Source organism: Ranitomeya imitator, chromosome 7 (genome assembly GCF_032444005.1).
Source record: "Ranitomeya imitator isolate aRanImi1 chromosome 7, aRanImi1.pri, whole genome shotgun sequence".
NCBI lineage: Eukaryota > Metazoa > Chordata > Amphibia > Anura > Dendrobatidae > Ranitomeya > Ranitomeya imitator.
In genome coordinates, this window is record NC_091288.1 from 25,868,887 (window position 1) to 25,890,453 (window position 21,567).

At 42.6% G+C, this 21,567-nt stretch overlaps 1 protein-coding gene across 3 annotated transcripts in view; it reads left to right on the top strand.

Annotated features, from left to right (window-relative positions):
- Positions 1–21,235, top strand: part of LYPD6B (LY6/PLAUR domain containing 6B) — a 53,431-nt gene extending 32,196 nt beyond the window's left edge. For all 3 annotated transcript variants that reach the window (XM_069732897.1, XM_069732896.1, XM_069732894.1), the window contains 4 exons: positions 10,243–10,387; positions 10,734–10,832; positions 15,030–15,160; positions 15,738–21,235. In XM_069732897.1, the coding sequence (XP_069588998.1) occupies positions 10,276–10,387; positions 10,734–10,832; positions 15,030–15,160; positions 15,738–15,905 (510 nt within the window). In that variant the 5' untranslated portion in view covers positions 10,243–10,275 and the 3' untranslated portion in view covers positions 15,906–21,235. The remainder of the gene's footprint in view (positions 1–10,242; positions 10,388–10,733; positions 10,833–15,029; positions 15,161–15,737) is intronic.
- Positions 21,236–21,567: the final 332 nt, after the last annotated feature.

The window sequence follows — 21,567 nt, forward strand, 5'->3', positions numbered from 1 at the left end:
CTTGTGCACATTGTCGCCTCCTTTGGGTAATGCATTTTGATTTAATATGGTGGGAGTGACAACTACCCCCATTAGTCAGGTGTGAGATGAGAGGAGTGGTTGTGTGCTCTTAGGATAAGTCCAAATGGTGCTGTGACTGCACACCCAAAGCTCTTCCCAACCACGGCGGGCCTATGGCTGCAACATAGTTACACCAATTATCCATCACCGAGGCTGTCACATGTTGCTGTGTTCAACTCTACATAAATGTATGGTGTTGGAGCATAATTTTAAGTCCAGGAGGCAATGTACAATTTTCCCCAGATTTTTTTTTGTTTTGATGGAAAAAGAGTCCATCACTCCTCTGTGGGTCATTTGCATTAAAGCTGTTCCCTCCAGCATGTCCACATGGATTATTCCTTCTCTGAACCCTGCTTATACAGGTACTATACAGATGATCAGGTTTTAAATACATCAGATAGTGATTTTATACGTTAGATAGGACTGCTCTATATGTGTATACCTTGACGATTGGTGGAGCAGCTTAAGTATTCATTTTTTTGCAAAAAAAAACGTATCAACTAAATACCCTGTTTTTTTTCCATCTTTTGACTGTCACTTGCCTATTACTGTGATTTCTTTTACAACAGAGTATTTTTGACCTCACTGTGTTCTTTTGCAGCAGCTGCCTGACACTGGTCACTAAAGTGGATTTCACTGCCTACTATTATCACACTAGTCGTTTTTTTTTTTTTTTGTTTTTTTTTATGTTTTTGGTTGTCAGATTTGCCCAGTGTTTTATTAGTTATTACTCAATTCACACCGTTAACTAAGCAGAATATCTTCAGTCCTCAGGATGGATTATTATCGTGTGCACAGAGCCTAACGCTCACGTCTGTATTACTGAGGGAAGTATTTGTATTTGCCAATGACTTATATTTGAAAAAAGTCTCAGAATTTAATTTTCCACCATTTTCTATATTCTTCTTATATCCGGTCGTGTCCATTTTAAGTCTCTGTAACAACTGAACCAGTCATTAATGGACTTTTTTGCACAGTATACCTAAATTAGAGTTGTTTAAAGGAATGGTACACCTCTAGTAATTGTAAAAGAAAAAAAAAAAAAAAATATATATATATATATATATATATATATATATATATATATATATATATATATATATATATATATATATATATATATATATATATATATATATATAATATAAAAATGTTATATATATAAGATCCTGGTCATGGCTTGGAGCCGAACCCCTGTTCCGGCACCGCTGGATCAGACATAGTCGCCGCCTGTAATTGCCAAATTGGTCCCTAATCCTTATGAATCCATTATAGGTGGAGTAAAACTTAAAAAGCGATCACATCGAGATAACAAACACATGACTTTGCTTGATTATTAATAGCCAACAAAGCAATAGCAGAAATGTTTATTTTTTTCTAATCTCGAGTATTTTTTCAGGGGTAATCCAATAATCCCTTGTAGTTTTTGGGACGCCAGCGCTGCGGCTCCCGCCCAGTGTTCAGCCTTCTGTATATTACAGCATGACTCAGGTAGGCTTTAGAAACATTGTAATTCTTCAAAAGCTCGGGTTATTATAGTATGATGATCCCAGGGTCACCTGTTACTGCAGACTACTTGCCCTTACCTAGGCTCTCTTAAAGGGGTTTTCTGAAGATCAGTCCTCAGGTGCGCACTACTCCCCTGCCTCTCAGGGCAGCGCACTACTGCAGATTGGCAGTCCAGCCCCGGCGCTTCCACAGAGGCAATTTTACCTCTTCAGCATCGGAGGAGTGCAGGGATACTAAAGTCGGCCGGATCTGGTGGCGTTTACAAGCTCTATTGCATAAAGCTTGTAAGCGCTGTGATTCTTACCTTGGGGACCAGCCACCTCTGATCTGCAGAAGTGGCCGTTATCCTGGGCTATAAAATGTAAAAATCTCTACGCTATTGAGAATTAAGAGGATTTTTAAAATCGGAGGTAAATTTGCAAAGTTGCTTGTTGTTACAAGAACTTTTGGAATGTTAAATATTTCTTACAGTAAGAAATGTACAGTGTAGACCGAAGGGGTCATAACTTATTAGGATATGGTCGCATGTAATGGATCAGCAAATATGGGGAAATTTGCAGGAAAAACTGTGCAGCAAATCCTCAGCAAAATGAGCGGATTTTTATGCAGAAAATGGATCAATGTCTAAAACCAAAAAAGACAACGCGGCAACACCTCCCTGATGGTAGAGAGACCGGCAGGGGAACGAAGGAGGGTTTACCACGGAAGCGCCAACGATGGCAAGTATTGGGACTGCTTTATTGTAAACCTGTAATCGGCTCCTACATCTGCAGGAATAGGATTTGCTTGCAGATTTTTTTTTTTCCCCCCATTGACTTCACTGGAGAAAATCTGCTACAAATCCACAGCAGGAAAACAACAGTGCGGATAAAAATATCATTCAGATCCTGTGCGGACATGTGGTTGAGATTTCTTCATATTTCATCCACTTTTCTACTACGGTTTTATTCTGATTTCCCATCCTAAAAATCTGAATGGAAAATCTGCAACATTTCCATCCTGTGCGGACGCCCCCCTATAGTTTTTATTTTCCCTCTAACTTTGAGGATCTGTTCGATCTTGTGACCCTTCTATAGCATCTCTGCTCTCTACTGTTCCTCTGTTATTCCTCCTGGAAATATGTTAATAAAGTGACAACTGGGCGTTACCATTTCCCTTTTTGATGGCGTGTGAATTGATTATCCATTGCCCGACCCCGTGCAGTCCGCCAGGACTAATAATGTTCCGTGTACAGTAATCTAATTATATGATACCAACACCATTACCGTGCACCTCGATTAAATCTGCGGAGGGAAACATTACTTTGCTTATTTAACAAGCCCGCTAATAGTCGGTAACGACTTACACTGATGATTTTGCTTTATCTGTTTGGCTTGGCAGCACCCTGCCCAATTGCTGTTGGCACTCCTCCGGGTGCACGTTTAACACTTTAATTGCTGGGGTGCATGGAAGTTTTATAACTTATATACTATGTAGAGAGATGAACAAAACGATTTGCAGAACCCTGGTCCGGAGGCCACGTCTGTACCCCCCCATAGCAGGCGGACCTTCTAAAAATTATTGGATAGATCCCCTGTCGATTGTTGATAGCACAGAATCGTGCACGCGCGATGCTGCCCATTGTTTGTCTATGGAGCCTCCAGAGGTCGTCCCATGGAGCGGTGGCGAATGCGCGGGCACCACTCCACTCTAATGGGACCTTTCCGAGACCAGATCTCGTGATAAGTTGGGGACCGTCAGTCGGACCTCCCCAGCGCTTAACAAGTTAATTCTCTAATGTTGGGGACAGTCCATAATGAATGGGCAGCAAATGAGAAACGAGCAGGAAAATTTGTCAAATTTTGCCATCTTGTATTATCGGTTGCAAATAACCTGACATCATTGGACTTAAATCACAAGTGATTTTTCTCAGAAGGAAACTTTTGGAGCAGATTTATAAATTCACATCTACACCTTAGATAAATGCAGGCCGGACACAAGTAATGTATTGGGGTCACTGACTGGGTGGAGGATATTGGACGTGGGGGTCTTCTGCATGCCCTATTCTTGGCTTCTGCTGGAGATAAGTTATACCAGAAGTATCCGGCAGCCGCTTGTGACTCTTTTTTTGCATTCTCAGGATTCAGATACAGATGGTGGTCATATTACGTACATTGTTTTTTTTCTACAATTTTGCGCACCTGCTGACGCTGATTGGAGACACTCTCAAAAGAATGAATGAACTGCTGGGTCTGTGTGAAAAAATGCCCGTGCACCAGCACTTCTGCTTCCATTGGTCCTTGTGCTATTTGTTTGGCACACGGCCCATGTGAGCGAGTGATTTGAAGCCTCCTTTAAGCGCGCCGCTTGCACTTTTTGCCCATAGGGTAAGCCGCCCTTAAGGTTTGAGTTATGAGATAATGTGTATCTGCGATCAGCATTTTAAGTGCATGCTCTATGACAACCATTTGACTTGCACTTAAGTGGAATTAGCACATGCATTATGCGGCCCTGCGACCTGTGCACAGTATAATAGAGTGCAGGGAGCTGATTAATTGCGGGGTGATAATGCGTTTCCTGTTCTAAGGCGTATTTGCACAGCTGAGATCTCTGGCTGATACATTTCACTGTGGATGGCGGAGAACAGGGTGCGGTTCTGGAGTACCAGCGGTGGATGAGGACACTGCCTCACGTCTACCCAACAACCATTTTAATAAACCCTCTTAGGGTATGTGTCCACGTTCAGGATTGCATCAGGATTTGGTCAGGATTTTACTCCGGTAAAATCTGCACTTGAGGTCACTGGCCGGTCACCTGCGCTGTCCTTGCGTTTTTTCTGCAATGTAAGGACATGCTACATTCTTAAAAGACGCGCCGCATGTCCGTTTCCGCGGGTCTGCCGCATGCGTCTTTTAATGCATAGTGGAGACGGGATTTCATGAAATCCCCTCCACTATGCTGTAACATCTGGACACTGCGTGTTTGACGCTGCGGCTCTATGCAGCGTCAAACACGCAGCGTTTCCTGAACGTGGAAACATACCCTTAGGGATTTGTAATGTGGAGCCCCATGTTCAGGGTCCTCATGGCCCGGCTGGTCACGAGGATTGTCTCCATCTCTGAAACACCTGCCCTGTCCTGCATTATGTATATGGGCGCAGTGAAATACTTTATTCCTGCTGTGGGGCAGTGTGGGGAAATTGAACACTTAGTTTTCCCCACAAATTATAACTGATCACTGACGTTACTCTTGGATCAACTAATCCCTTATAACAAACCAAGATTGTAAAAGTTGAGAGCTCTGTTATTTGTCTGGGACTTTTACACTGATGGCCTGTCCTTAGCATAGGTTATCAATATCTGATCGGTGGGGGTTAGAACAGCTGTTCTTGGTGGCATCCATGTCCGGAAGTCCTCTGTTGTGGCCCTGCACAGCACAGCTCCATCAATGGCATAGTGGCCACGCACTGCATATCACCGTCCAGAAGTCCTCTGTTGTGGCCCTGCACAGCACAGCTCCATCAATGGCATAGTGGCCACGGTCAGGTACTGCATATCCGTGTCCGGAAGTACTCTGTTGTGGCCCTGCACAGCACAGCTTCATCAATGGCATAGTGGCCACGGTCAGGTACTGCATATCCCCATCCAGAAGTACTCTGTTGTGGCCCTGCACAGCACAGCTCCATCAATGGCATAGTGGCCACGGTCAGGTACTGCATATCCCCGTCCAGAAGTACTCTGTTGTGGCGCTGCACAGCACAGCTCCATCAACAGCATAGTGGCCACGGTCACATACTGCATATCCCCGTCCAGAAGTACTCTGTTGTGGCCCTGCACAGCTCAGCTCCATCAATGGCATAGTGGCCACGGTCAGGTACTGCATATCCCCGTCCAGAAGTTCTCTGTTGTGGCCCTGCACAGCACAGCTTCATCAATGGCATAGTGGCCACAGTCAGGTACTGCATATCCGTGTCCTGAAGTCCTCTGTTGTGGCCCTGCACAGCTCAGCTCCATCAACGGCATAGTGGCCACGGTCAGGTACTGCATATCTGTGTCCGGAAGTCCTCTGTTGTGGTGCTGCACAGCACAGCTCCATCAACGGCATAGTGGCCACGGTCAGGTACTGCATATCCGTGTCCAGAAGTCCTCTCTTTTGGTGCTGCACAGCTCCATCAACGGCATAGTGGCCACGGTCAGGTACTGCATATCCTTGTCCAGAAGTCCTCTGTTGTGGTGCTGCACAGCACAGCTCCATCAATGGCATAGTGACCACGGTCAGGTACTGCACATCCCCATCCAGAAATCCTCTGTTGTGGTGCTGCACAGCTCAGCTCCATCAATGGCATAGTGACCACGGTCAGGTACTGCATATCCGTGTCCGGAAGTACTCTGTTGTGGCCCTGCACAGCACAGCTCCATCAATGGCATAGTGGCCACAGTCAGGTGCTGCATGTCTACGTCCGGAAGTACTCTGTTGTGGCGCTGCAAGCGCTGGCACCATTTTACTGCAGCCAAATTTTTTTTTGTCTTTACCAAAATTGCGCCGGCAGCGCTTGCGCAGTAGCATCTATAGGAACGCGATGGATGCTACTGCTTGTCCTACACTTGGCGTAAGATGCCCGTTCTGATAACTGATGATAACCTTTGCTGGCTGGTTGACAATTTTTCTACAATTTGTGTATTTACAATTTCTTCTAAGAAAATGAAGAAAGGAACAAAACTACAAGATCTGTGGGAGCGCGGACGATCATTAGTGTTTGGGCATCTGCCCATCTATAGTTGGGTTTCGATTGCCAGCTCCTGGTCAGTGGGTTTTGCTGTAGACCATTGTTTTGCCCGTCCAGCAGTCATTTTGACGACGTGTGCCTGCGCTGGTGCCAGGACTCTGCGAGGTGCGTCCGGAGGAGGTACACGAATCCTTCACAGTCTCCCCACATAGACAATTAACGCTTCGCTCGGGAGATTTTTCTTGGCTTCAGATCTCCTGTAAGGTGGAACCTCATGTAGAGATTGTGCTCTGGACTGGAACTTCCCACATCATTAGAAATAAACGGCGGAAACTCAAATTCGGAGGGGAAATGACAGCTCGTCCATCTTTGAGGACAACTTATTCTTTTTTTTTTTTTCTTTAAATACATGTATTCGGGGCTAAAAATCATTTTTGCAATTGGGTTTCATTAAAAATTTTGCACCGTGTAACTTTTACGGGTTCCTTATTTCCCTATACCTTCAACTTTCAGGTGGTCTTTGGTCATAAATCAGCTGAGAGGAGATGAGAAATAGACAGAAAAGTTATATACTCCTTGTGAGACCATCATAGCTGGCTGACTGACCGATTCCCAGTTAACTCGTTCTGCAGTCAGCAACACAAGGGATATAGGAGGCAAGCAAATTTTTAATGAAACCCAATTGCAAAAATGATTTTTAGCCTCATACATTAAAGAAAGCGATAAAAGGTCCCCAAAAGTGGACACCCCTTTTAAAAAAATCTTATTAAATAGGGTTGCCACGGATTTAAAACATGGTGCAAAGTTAAGTATAACGTCTCATATTCTTATACCCTGGGTGGAGCTTGTGCACATTGTCGCCTCCTTTGGGTAATGCATTTTGATTTAATATGGTGGGAGTGACAACTACCCCCATTAGTCAGGTGTGAGATGAGAGGAGTGGTTGTGTGCTCTTAGGATAAGTCCAAATGGTGCTGTGACTGCACACCCAAAGCTCTTCCCAACCACGGCGGGCCTATGGCTGCAACATAGTTACACCAATTAGCCATCACCGAGGCTGTCACATGTTGCTGTGTTCAACTCTACATAAATGTATGGTGTTGGAGCATAATTTTAAGTCCAGGAGGCAATGTACAATTTTCCCCAGATTTTTTTTGTTTTGATGGAAAAAGAGTCCATCACTCCTCTGTGGGTCATTTGCATTAAAGCTGTTCCATCCAGCATGTCCACATGGATTATTCCTTCTCTGAACCCTGCTTATACAGGTACTATACAGATGATCAGGTTTTAAATACATCAGATAGGGATTATATACGTTAGATAGGACTGCTCTATATGTGTATACCTTGACGATTGGTGGAGCAGCTTAAGTATTCATTTTTTTGCAAAAAAAACGTATCAACTAAATACCCTGTTTTTTTTCCATCTTTTGACTGTCACTTGCCTATTACTGTGATTTCTTTTACAACAGAGTATTTTTGACCTCACTGTGTTCTTTTGCAGCAGCTGCCTGACACTGGTCACTAAAGTGGATTTCACTGCCTACTATTATCACACTAGTCTTTTTTTTTTTTTTTTTTATGTTTTTGGTTGTCAGATTTGCCCAGTGTTTTATTAGTTATTACTCAATTCACACCGTTAACTAAGCAGAATAAGCAGAATATCTTCAGTCCTCAGGATGGATTATTAGGAGACCGGCTGTATTTAGGGTTCCCAAATCAATAGGGGTGCTGACTTCCGTTTTACAAAAAAATGTTATTTATATTTTTTTTTTACTTTTTCTTTAAACACAGTAGCCACTGGATTCCTCTGAAAGTACCTGCTGATTAACCTGGCACCAGATCAAGGTGTCATGGCATGACTTCCTGAAATACTCCCGCTGACCAAACAGGAACACCCAGATTATTTGTTTGAGATCTGGTGTCTGGGTTCAGTAAGCAGAAAATCTAACAATATGCGGATAGCTCAGCCAAAACAATGGCGGGCTATGCTCGACTGGCCGCTCCGAGGCGGAATGTGGAGCCATGGGACATTCTTCATGATGCCAGTCAGTGTTACATTGCAGCATTCCACGAGATGCTATTAACTGGGGAAACTCTAGAAATATCAAACCAGTTGGTGCATTTGTTAGCACCGTAAATAACTACTGTGCCAAATGTCGATCATGGTGACAGACGCTGCACGGGAGCGCGACTCCGAAAGGACACATTGTAGTCTGCCAAGGACAAGGCGCATCTTGTGTTAAGAGGATCGTGTGTGAGTCCTGGGTCCTGGGTCATGCTTCGTGTTTTTGCTTTTTTTTTTGCTGGCTGCCGCCAAATGTGCATTCTTGGCCTACATTCATACTAATATATATATTTATTTTATTTATTTATTTTACAAAACTTTATCCCTTTCAGGTAAAAAGAAAAAGTAAAGAACCAGGATTTTATACACTTTATTTTTTTTTTCTATGACTTTGAAATGTTCAGGTTGAAAGTTATTTTCCTTTTTTTTTTTTTTGAACTTCCATAGTTTTTGCATTAGTCTTTTCCTCCCCTCCTTCCAAGTGTCATAACTTTTTATTTGGTGGGATGAGTTGTACATTTTCAATGATACCATTCACTTTACCATGTAATGTACTGAAAAATTAGAATAAAAATTCCAAGGGGGGTGAAATTGGGAAAATAAAAAAGTGATTCCATCATTAGTGTATTTATTTGTTTTTAAGATCATTTCATTGTGCAGTAAAAAAAAAACATGATTATTCTTTATTTATTTAAAACAAATTTGGCACAATTAGTTTGTGTCGCCATTTTCTGAGACCTGTAACTTTTTTTTTTTTTTTTTTAATCTTTCTGTTGCTGGAGCTTAGTGAGGATTTGAGTTTTGCGAGGTGAACTGTTGTTTTTTATCATTGTCAGATACATCCCATTGACAAGAGTGGCGCTGTTCTTGGAAAAAGCAGCCATGTTTTTGTAACCTCACGCAACCCGTTAAGCTAGAGGATGAGTCTTCTGTAAGAGTGACAGTTCCCGCTACTGCTGGGGAATCTTGACCACGTGCCAAGGACACATTGGCCGAGGACCGTGGTTATGGAGCGTTGCATAATAGAATAAAGCGGTTTAGTGATATAATCTCCGTTTACGTGATGATATTACTATTTACCTTCACTTTGCTCGGTTCCTGTTTGCTGTGTACTCTGCGGTCACGTCTTGTTTGGGGTGTGTTGTCCTGACTGTCACCTATAATCTTTTCCTATAGAAGTCGTGTCCCATCTTTAACCCAATTACTCAACCGTAATCTTCAATTAAAGGCAATCTGTCAGCAGAATTTTACCTCCCCAAAAATTTTTTATGAACATGTTCCTCTGTCAAAGACAAGTCCAGCAATACCTTAACACTGCCAGTCCGTTCCTCCATTACTAAGAAATCAGCGTTTGAACTGAGCCTGCAGAGCTGTGGTATATCTGAAGCCTCTGTCACTACAGCTCTATTCCCCACTAAATGTCACCTGATTGACTGACAGCCTCTAGGCTGTGTGACTTCAGGCAAAGGAGCCATTAGTCAAGCTAGAGGGCTCCTCTATGGCCCAGGTACAACTGCAACCCCAGCGCCCACTGCAGTTGCACCCCAGCGCCCACTGCGGTTGCACCCCAGCGCCCACTGCGGTTGCACCCCAGCGCCCACTGCGGTTGCACCCCGGCGCCCACTGCGGTTGCACCCCGGCTCCCACTGCGGTTGCACTCCAGCGCCCACTGCGGTTGCACGCCAGCGCCCACTGCGTTTGCACGCCAGCGCCCACTGCGTTTGCACGCCAGCGCCCACTGCGTTTGCACGCCAGCGCCCACTGCGTTTGCACGCCAGCGCCCACTACGGTTGCACGCCAGCGCCCACTACGGTTGCACCCCGGCGCCCAATATCGTTACACCACAGCACACTTCCATGTTTGTTGCAGAGAAGGTCACGTACATATTTTTTTGCTTCCAGATAAAAACATCTAGAAATTGGACAAGTTGTGCCATGATGATGACCCCACATCTACTCCTTCTGTGCACCATCAACTTCATCACATTTAAAGACTGTGCTTGTGCCAAAAATGTAAATTTCCATAATGTGAGACCTCCCTTAGACCGTAAGTACCATACTATTTTACCATGAATTATGTGTTTGACAATTACTTGAATATATGTGTTTTATTCCTCATGCAAATTCCGTACAGCCACCACTAGGGGGAGCTTGGTGTCTTTCTGCATACTGTGAACTCAATAATAACCAGTATGCAGTGAGCTCTTAAGCTCCCCCTAGTGGTGACTGCAGATAGCAATTTTATGATATAACACCATGCTTTTTATCAGAAGAATAGAACTTCGGCCCTTTTAAATACATATTCTGAAGGTGATTATTACCTTGTCTAAAGACAGACCTGTCAGTAGTCTCTACTGATTAATCATGTTTTTGAAATGTTATTTACTTGGCAGCCACACCATTCCCCAACAGCTTCAAGTGTTTTACTTGTGAGAAATCGGCTGATAACTATAACTGCAACCGCTGGGCTGAAGATAAGTGGTGTCCACTGAGTAAGTGACAAGTTTCTATATTCCCTTACTAAATTTCTTACTACCGTAGTCACCATAACCAGTGTATGTGTGGACTTTTTATTTAGGTACAGCGCCACTCATGGCTGCGTGTGGGATTGCAGCCAAGTGGCAGTTGTAAAAACTGAGGATCAATGCTCCATAGTGAAGAAATCGAGAACTGACATACAGTATAAGTCCTTAGCTCCGGCATTAATAGGATCTCATATGTGCTGCATTATCATAAGGATAGAGACATTTTTAAGGGTTATTCCCAAATCAAAAGTTATTGTCTACCGATGGGATGGATAGGGGATAGTTTGCTGATCAGTGGAGATCTGACTGCTGGGACCCCCCAGTGATCCTGAGATCAGAGCTCTGCAGCCCCATCTTGAACAAAGCGGAGGTGTGCATGCTCAATGTCTGCTCCATTGTCAAAGGGACTGCTGAACATGGAGAAAATACAGCACTCTTCTTTCTCTGCCAGTCCTATAGACAATGAATGGAGAGGAAGTTGAGTGTGTGTTTGGAGAGGAGGTTGAGCGTGTGCATGAATGGAGAGGAGGTTGAGCGTGTGCATGAATGGAGAGGAGGTTGAGCGTGTGCATGAATGGAGAGGAGGTTGAGCGTGTGCATGAATGGAGAGGAGGTTGAGCGTGTGCATGAATGGAGAGGAGGTTGAGCGTGTGCATGAATGGAGAGGAGGTTGAGCGTGTGCATGAATGGAGAGGAGGTTGAGCGTGTGCATGAATGGAGAGGAGGTTGAGCGTGTGCATGAATGGAGAGGAGGTTGAGCGTGTGCATGAATGGAGAGGAGGTTGAGCGTGTGCATGAATGGAGAGGAGGTTGAGCGTGTGCATGAATGGAGAGGAGGTTGAGCGTGTGCATGAATGGAGAGGAGGTTGAGCGTGTGCATGAATGGAGAGGAGGTTGAGCGTGTGCATGAATGGAGAGGAGGTTGAGCGTGTGCATGAATGGAGAGGAGGTTGAGCGTGTGCATGAATGGAGAGGAGGTTGAGCGTGTGCATGAATGGAGAGGAGGTTGAGCGTGTGCATGAATGGAGAGGAGGTTGAGCGTGTGCATGAATGGAGGAGGTTGAGCGTGTGCATGAATGGAGAGGAGGTTGAGCGTGTGCATGAATGGAGAGGAGGTTGAGCGTGTGCATGAATGGAGAGGAGGTTGAGCGTGTGCATGAATGGAGAGGAGGTCGAGCGTGTGCATGAATGGAGAGGAGGTCGAGCGTGTGCATGCACGGAGAGGAGGTCGAGCGTGTGCATGCACGGAGAGGAGGTCGAGCGTGTGCATGCACGGAGAGGAGGTCGAGCGTGTGCATGCACGGAGAGGAGGCCGAGCGTGTGCATGCACGGAGAGGAGGTCGAACGTGTGCATGCACGGAGAGGAGGTCGAACGTGTGCATGCACGGAGAGGAGGTCGAACGTGTGCATGCATGGAGAGTAGGTCGAGCGTGTGCATGCATGGAGAGGAGGTCGAGCGTGTGCATGCATGGAGAGGAGGTCGAGCGTGTGCATGCATGGAGAGGAGGTCAAGCATGTGCACCTCTGCTCCATTCAAGATGGGGCTCCCTGATCTCAGTATCAGTAGAAGTCCCAGTAATTGGATCCCCAGTGATCAGCACTCATATTATGTAAACATAAATGCATGTAATTGCGTCTTTCATTTTTGCATTTGGGCTTCCGTTACACATTTTTCACTGTTTTGGCTTCTGTGAAATCTGTGTTGCATCATCTGTTGCTGGCTCCAAAACGAGTCAACTGAGAATCCGTCAGTGAGTTTGTTCTTACGGAATGATGGAGAATTTGTAACACTTTTTTTTAATCTGTCGACTACAGAAATCAAAGGCCTGCAAAAAAAAAAAAACCGTGCGATATTTTTAATAAAACTTACCGTAATTGCAAAATTGATTTTTTTTTTTTTAATCCATAAAAAAGAAATAAATTGTCCCTATAGGTTGCCAAACCATTTTAATCAGTTTTCCACAACAGTTATAAAGAGGAATGGGATCTATCTACTATATAAAGCTGAATGTGTGTGTGTGTGTGTGTGTATGTGTGTATGTCCGGGATTGGCATCTGCACCGTCGCAGCTACAGCAACAAAATTTTGCACAGTCACACGTCTGGACCCTGAGAGCGTCATAGGCTATATTGTGAGGCGAAATTTTAACCCCGCGCGTTCCAATTCACCAAACAATTTTGCCCCTATCTACATAATGGGGAAAAAAGTGAAAGGAAAAGTGTTGGAAGCGTTGCAGCTACAGCAACAAAATTTTGCACAGTCACACGTCTGGACCCTGAGAGCGTCATAGGCTACGTTGTGAGGTGAAATTTTAACTCCGCGCTTTCCAATTCACCAAACTATTTTTCCCCTATCTACATAATGGGGAAAAGTGAAAGGAAAAGTGTTGGAGGCAAATTGACAGCTGCCAGATGTGAACAAGGGGGACTTAAAGAATGAGAGCGATGGCGCCAAAGATTATATACCGTACAGCTGCTAAGGTGGGGCCCCGACATGGGATACTCACCACACACGGGGATATGAACACACACACAAAATGCGCCACACACTACCACGTGCTTGAACACATATACCACCCTCAGCACACATTTCACCACACATACACCAACCTCGCCACATAAAAGTCGCTGCTCAAAACTCGCCACGTGCAAAACTCGCCACATGCAAAAACTAGGCTCACGCAAAACTCGCCACAAGTGCAAAACTCACCTCATGGAAAACTCGCCACACGCAAAACTTGCACACGCGGAAAAATTGCCACATGCACAAAATTTGCAACACATGCAAAAGTTGCCTCACACAAAACTTGCACATACTCAAAAGGCACCAGACATAAAACTCACCACGCGCAAAACTCGCCATGCGCAAAACTTGCTGCACACAACTTGCTACACTAACCTGTCACATGCAACTCGACACACAAAAAGTTGCTACACGCATGTTGCCACACAAAACTCATCTCACAAAAGTCGCTACATGCATGTCGCCACACGCAACTCAACACACACAACTTGACAAACGAAACTCGCCCTAAAACATACACAAGTCTGGTATTATCCTTCAAAAATAAAAATCTGATTAATAAGCAGACAAACTACAAGAGCAACAAATGTACCATATAGGAAATACAGCAGCTGTCAGTCACATGACCTGTCTATTATGTGTATGTGTGAGCTAATATATACTGCCAGGGGGAGGGCTTCCTGTTGGCTGGGGATTTATCAGGCTGCCAATTTATCTTACATATACTGAGGTAAAAATACTGAGCAAATAACGTGTTAACGAGGTCTAATACAGGAGATCACACAGGTATATACTATATACAGGAGGAGATGACATACAGGTATATACTATATATAGAAGGAGATGACATACAGGTATATACTATATATAGGAGATGACATACACGTATATACTATATATAGGAGGAGATGACATACAGGTATATACTATATACAGGGGAGATGACACACAGCAGGTATATACTATATACAGGGGAGATGACATACAGGTATATACTATATACAGGAGATGACATACAGGTGTATACTATATATAAGGGAGATGACAAACATGTATATACTGAGGTGAAAATGAGAGGTGTGATGGGAAAATAAGAGAAGTGACGTGCTATAACTGACCACAGATATTTACTATGCCCAGGCAACGCCGGGCTCTTCAGCTAGTAAATAATAAAGAAAGAAGTGTTACATGTTAAACCTAACGGTCTCTGCTGGGATTGGAGTCACTCGGTCTCTGGCTGCAGGGTCAGCTGATCGATAAATCGGGTGATCTTGGCAGAGACCGCTGGAGCGAAGTGCGTAGTGGAGTAGTAAATAACTCGCCTTTCTTTATTACTATCCCTTCCTTTGAAGCCCTTTTTGCTACTACAAGTTTTTTTTTTATGTAACTGCAGCAATTACTGACTTGGGCATTTTATTATAGTCATGTGCCAGATTCAGACTTTTATGAATTATCAAATGCCATATTATACTGTGGTGGGCAAAAAAAAGGTTTTAAAACTTTTTTTTTTTTAAACTGTACAGATTTGAAACGGGAAGATCATTTTACAACCTTGCGATGCTCTACTTTACGTGACGCTGCGGCATCGCTGGGATTACTTGGTGATGGGAGTAGTAAGAGTTCGTTACGTTTGTGTTACAGATACGCATTACTGTAAAACCGTTCACCACTTCAGCAGTCATGGAAAAAGTAAATCTGTGACTAAGAAGTGTGCGACGAGAGAAGAATGTCAAAACGTAGGATGTCGGCATCATCGAGACTCTGGGCATATGGTAAGAATGGCCCATACCCAACAATAATGCTGCGCTTGCCATACACATTATAGGGGTCGCCCCATCAACAAATTGTATCATTTATCATATGAGTAGATGATAAATGCACCATTGCTGGAGGTCCGACTGCTGAGATTCCCACTGATCAATAAGAGCAGGGTCCAAAAAAATCTGTATGAATGGAACTGAAGTGAGCATGTGCAACCACTGCTCCATTCACACATGCTCACTATCTCTCCATTAACATCAGGGATTGGACCTTTTGGGATCCCGGACCTCCAGTGTGAGAGTAAATTTTAGACCATACAACTTGCTCTTGTGTCACTGTTTTAGAGCGGTGATTTGGCTGTAAAAAAAAAAAAAAGACCCCAGTAGAGGCATTGTCGCGCTGTGCATCTCAATCTTTATGTTGCCGTGTGGCGCTAATCTTAGTGCTGCACCTATGATGACGCATCCTTCTATTCCTCCAGTACTTTACATCACGCTATGACTATCTCCATTTTTTTTTCCTACCTTTCCAAAATATTACTAAATACATGACTTCCAGTACCGCTACTTAGATATTTCCTTCTTTCAGGAGTGCATTTCCTGTTGTGATGGGATGATCTGCAACGTGGACGTACCGACAAATCAAACAAATGCCGTATTGAACCTCATGAGATCACATCGGAAGTCCGATGCCCACAGGGTGACCGCTTTCTTGCCTGCTGCGGTTGCCTCCATACTAGTCCTAGTGATCCTCTAGCACAAAAGTGAGAAATTAGTCGTTGACTGTTCTGATGATGACATTATGCCGAAAAAATGGATGAAGTCGTCCTATTGGCGGAACGTGGGAGGTGACACTGTGGTTAATTAACCTCTATCTGACTGTCTAAATGCACCATCTTAGGATACAGATATTTTCCATGTTTTGATGGGAATGTTTATACCCCTGGAATTGTGACCCAGGAATTATGGACAATCCATTTTGGTATTGTGACCTCTATGCACTCCACTTATCAGGCATCACAACAAATCCCAGCTGCAAAACTTCAAGTATGGGAGGACACAACTGGAGCTTACGTTACAGACCATGAGTGAGCGTTCGCCCCCAGACAGAAATAGAGGGTGGAAACAAAATATTAAATTTTTTATGAATTTTCTAAGATATCATGTACCATAATTCTGGACTGGATTGAAAGTAAGGACAATGCGCACATACGGTGATAACGTATGCGTCAGGGAACAGTTGTAATGAGACTCTGCTCACCTATCCAGGTTGTGATCCCTCTTGAGCATATAGATTACATGTGCAGCTCCGTGTGTAGAAGGACCAAGGTTCTTCAGCAATGAGATTGGAACAAAAAATAGATGTCCACGGCTATAGTGCTGCTCTGCTCGGTACAGATGACTCTTCACACAGGATTACGGTGGAGGAATGAATTGAAGTTTATTGGGTCAACTCATTTCTGAAATGTACCCTCTCTTTTTTTCAAGACAGAGCTACAGTTTTTCTTGTGTACTTACTTCAAGGCATTGATCTTGTGTGATTTTCTGTATAGCATGGAAAGCTCGTTTTGTGAGTTAAGTCGGATATTTTTTTTGGAGAAACAATATTTTTGTACTTGGACTTGCTGGTAAAAATCAGCTATTGCCAAAACAATTCCGCCTGATCTGATTGTATTGGCTAAATGGTATATTATTTAGCCATTTCTTACAATGTCCACTTTCAGAGTGAATTCCTCTACAAACAAACCAACCTCTCCAGAGGGGTGTCTCCAGATAAAAAAAAAAAAAAAAGCTGTCAGTAAATCTCTTAAAAATAAGAATGTTATTGGCAAATTTTGACTCCTAAAAATGTGCATGTTCAAATGCACCCATAAACATAATTACATAGCTAGGGGCTACACACGTGCCCATAGCGGTGCCTTTGATCTATTGCTATGTCACATTTTGAAACAAGAAGTTATTTTTCAAGAGAAATTCTAAGCTTTCAGATATAAACTTTTTGTATGCAATATTAATTCTGTTCTCATTAAGTACCTCTTAAAGCACTGCAAACCAATATGATGTTGTATATTTGTATATAATACTGTGACATCCAAGGTAATACAAATAAATTAATTTTCCCAATGTATATACTTAAATATTTTGATTTGATGTGCTGAGTCTCTAAGGTAGCTGGGAAGGGATGTGACCTGAAGCTACAATATGTTATCGAGATAAATTGCTTGTTATGAAATGTATTCTTGAGATAATTGGTCTTTCAGGGGGATTATTGGGTGTTCATTTGGATCCTCTAGAGTTGATAAAAAAAAAAGGGAATGGTGGGGTTACTGATGTTGAAAAACTTTTTTCCATCTTTAATTAGGATTCCCTAAGAAAAAAACTGTATTGATCATATTGGAGTATTTAGATTGAATGGAAGGAAAGGGGTCTGTGGTTAAAGTGCTGTGGATTGGATCCTATGTTGACGGCTTCGTTTATGTAGTCAGAGAAATCCAGAATAACGACTCATATTCTGATAACTATATATTTAATGTTGTAGAGGGAATAGCTAGCTTCTCCCCATTAGTGAGATTGTCTGAATGGCGTGTGTGGAGTGATGAGGTTTTATTCTAAATGCGGTAGTTTTGTCTTGAAGCGAGTTGACTCCACAAACTACTATTCGCTCAACCACCGCAATCTTGTGTGAAGAGTCATCTGTATCAAGCAGTGCAGCACTATAGCCGTAGACATCTATATTTTGTTCCATTTACCATAATTTGTGTTTAAAACAAATGTTTATATTTTATTGTATTTATTTTCATACCATTGACCATTTTCCATAACATACTGGTTCGTTATTTTTTTTTACAAAGATCAAAAAATTGAGTAAGTGTCAATTGGTAGCAATCATTGTGAAATCATTATTTGCATTATTGTTGGCAACACATCCCTGTTTATATGGGGAAATGGAAAGATAATTATTATGCTGACAAAGCATACAAGCGGCTGACGAATAAGCATTTACTTGTTTATTGACTAGAGATGGTCTGAATCTTTTCTTGGGACCTGGTCTATTAGACATGTCAGTAATATGTGGCTGCTGGACAGAGCCCAGTAAATTGCCTCCTATTTGCCAGCATCCTTGGCTCTTGTTTTGAATAGTTGTCCTGGCACAAGGTCACATGCGCATCACATCGCAAGGATGATGTCACCCCAGGCCGGCCAGAAAAGAGGAGTCGCAAAGCAATCAAGTAATAGGTTCTTTGCTGGGCTATCATCCAGCAGCATGGGATCAGGTTTTGTGAATCAATTCACCTCTATTATTAACCAATTAATGGACATATTTTCATGGGCACTGAGACTGATCATTCCCATGAATATTCATTATAAAGTCTTTTAGGAAAATATGCATTGATACCATGATATATGTTGCTACTGACTGTGTCATCTTAAATGTTCATCTACCATTATAAGATTACAATGTATTGTCTCTTTAAAATCTGCTATAAGTATATAAACCCTTATTGTTATCTAAGTAGTGAATTTCAAAACTATCCTCCCTGCCTAAAAGGGCTAACCACTACATGGACCCCATACCCATGTTTTCTTGAGATATTTATATTGTAAATGCTACAGTTAATTTATATGTTCTATGCATTTCATTTCTATGAATCTTTATGAGCCAATAGGAGTATAGTACATTTGCACGTATTGCTGCACCAGAACGATAGCGGCTGTGAGGCCACACTGCCTAAATAAGGAAAGTCTCCTCACTGTGTAATTAGCCCAAGCTGCAGCCAGTCAGTTGTCGGCTGTTTCCACAGTAGCTGGATACCAGGAAAGCACTCCACCAAACCCTGTTGCTGAATGTGTCTCCTGATTCTGGGTTACAGAACATTACATCCCTTGCTTCTTAAGTAATTAGCCCAGGGTATACAACTGCTCCCATACGGTGCTACAAAGCAGAAGCATTGGTCATGATAAGGTCTACAATGCTTTGGTTCTATAACTGTTTGGATTTGTGCTGAGGCATAATTACTTCCTTTTTATGGGGCTTTTATCATAAGTTCAGGGGTACCACGATGGGGTTGTCCCTATCCCCATTAAATACAAATTTGTACCTGCTCTGTAGAGAGGATACGATTGTGTTTTCCGTTGTCAAATTTGCCATTATACATTAATCTCTGTTTGACATTTATGAACAATGTGTAGATTAATTTGGAATTAAAGCATCTCTCAATCTAATGAATTTGAAACAATCTGGAATGTCTGTTAAGGAGGGTTTTCAGAAATTGACCTTCCTGCATCTGTAGATTGAGAATGGATGACTGATAATTGATCTCCAACATATTATGCTGTTGTTGTGGAGAAGGCCCCAGAGTGTAGTATAGTTGCTCCTGATAGTGGGCAGAATTACCTAATTTTAATAGTGATAGTAGGCTAGATTTTTTTTTTAAATGTCTAAAACCTCCAAAGGGTGGTGACCCAACTTGTTGAAAGCCACACCATGTTTTATCCCTACCCTCCCTAAATTTGACTGGTTTTCTCAGTTCAAAAGTTAGCAACCCCGGATCTGACAATGATCTCTTCTAGAGCCCAGTTAGTGTGGAAACCGGGACCGGTGCCAGGCAGGTAGCTGATTGGCTATGAGTTCAGTTGTATTTTTCAGTGGTGAGGCTACTTCCCTATGTATGTGCCTAACGACTGCTGTCAGTAATATGTGTATTCTTGCCAACACTCTTGATTTTCCCAAAACTGGTCCTACAACCAGAACACGAGAAGGTGGACCTAAAGGTGGCCATTTTGGTATTGTTTCCAAGATTGGGGGTTTCATTTTTTTCTCCAAATTTTGCAATATAAAATGTTGGTAAATGTGTGCAAATATGCGATCCTTTTTCTTGTACTAACCTTTTTACATCAGCTTCTGATCATGCAGAATGTTTAAACACGTAGAGCCTGAAAGTTATGAAGTGGCGTTCAGAGTAGAAATGCCTCGGGGAGACAAAGGGCATGAGGTCTCGTGATACTTTCTATTCCACCTGTGCCTATAAGGGTAAAAATACCTCTACAGGGACAGACCTTCTTTTGTCAAATTGAAAAATTGAAAACCCCTGTAGGGAAAAAAATTCCGAGACAGACGAAAATGTAGTCCTGTCTAGTGGTGCACTCTATCGGAGCAAGGAGGATAGTTTGTAAATTCCCGAGGGTGGTCCATGGCACCAATATTTTAATTAGATCCTGTACCCAGAAAAAAATCTTAGACTTATTTGTCCTTTGGAATTAATCACCGCTGACACAATAGCCAACACCTTTTGAAACTCTTCAGGCTTTTCATAGGCATAAAAAAAGTTTGTTTCCCCCCCCCCCCCCCCAAAAAAAAAAAATCCCAAGGACAATGGGTATAATTTTCCAAAAATAAGAGGCTGTTCTATGCTCAGAGTATTAAGACTGGAGGACAATTTGCTTTTTTAGCTGCGTTCTCCTGTAAACAGCGCCACATCTTCACGTGGTTGTGCTTGGTATTGCAGCTTAATACAACCTAAGCGAAGGAGGCTAAGCTGCAGCACCAGCACTAGCATTAATAATATGTTCTCTGTACAGCATGGGAGGTCAGAAGATTGCAGCTCTGAAGGCTGCAGAGTTATGAATGCAGCTCTGGAGTATTACAAGCTGTAATAAAGGTACAGTACAAAATGGGTAACAATTATAGCACAGGTTCCTTTTATACTTGCACTGTAAAATAGTGTTTAAGGATAGTTATACCCTATAATCCGTTCACCGTTTGTGATTTGTCTTCCGTATCTTAGAAAAAGAAACAATCCCATAAATTTCATTTTTTTTTCAGAGATATGTACAAACAATTATTTATTTCTCAAAAGTGGCCTTATTGATCATGATAACCAATCAGAATTCAGGTTGGTTTCACTAAACCGCACTGGAAAGTGAAGTGTGGACTCCGATTATGGCTTTCGTTTTTATGGGAAGCAGAAATTCTGAGTTTTGTTCCATTAATTTCTGCGCTGCAATTGTTCTAGATGATTTTCGTATTTGATGTTTTTGTTACATTTTTGTATAATATTTATATGAATAAAACAGGCACTTACATGATGTGATGTGTGTTATCTGTAGTCCCTTTTCTCCAACTTCCTGGCTCCATGTATAAAACACAACTACGGCACAAAATGTAACAAAATTACATTGTTTTTTAGGGCCGCCAAAAATGGCTAACAAGAGTCTATTTAGTACTCCAAATGACTAAACGTGGCAATTATAAAGTTACTTAAGACATAACGGGACACTTGTCAACTTTATTTATGAAATTATCAGACTTGTGCTGTCGCCGGAGATTTTGGGTTGTACCCACCCCCTCTTGAACTTGTTCTCTGACCATTGATGTCAATTATCCACACCCTACCATGTCTCTAACCCCATTTCCCCAA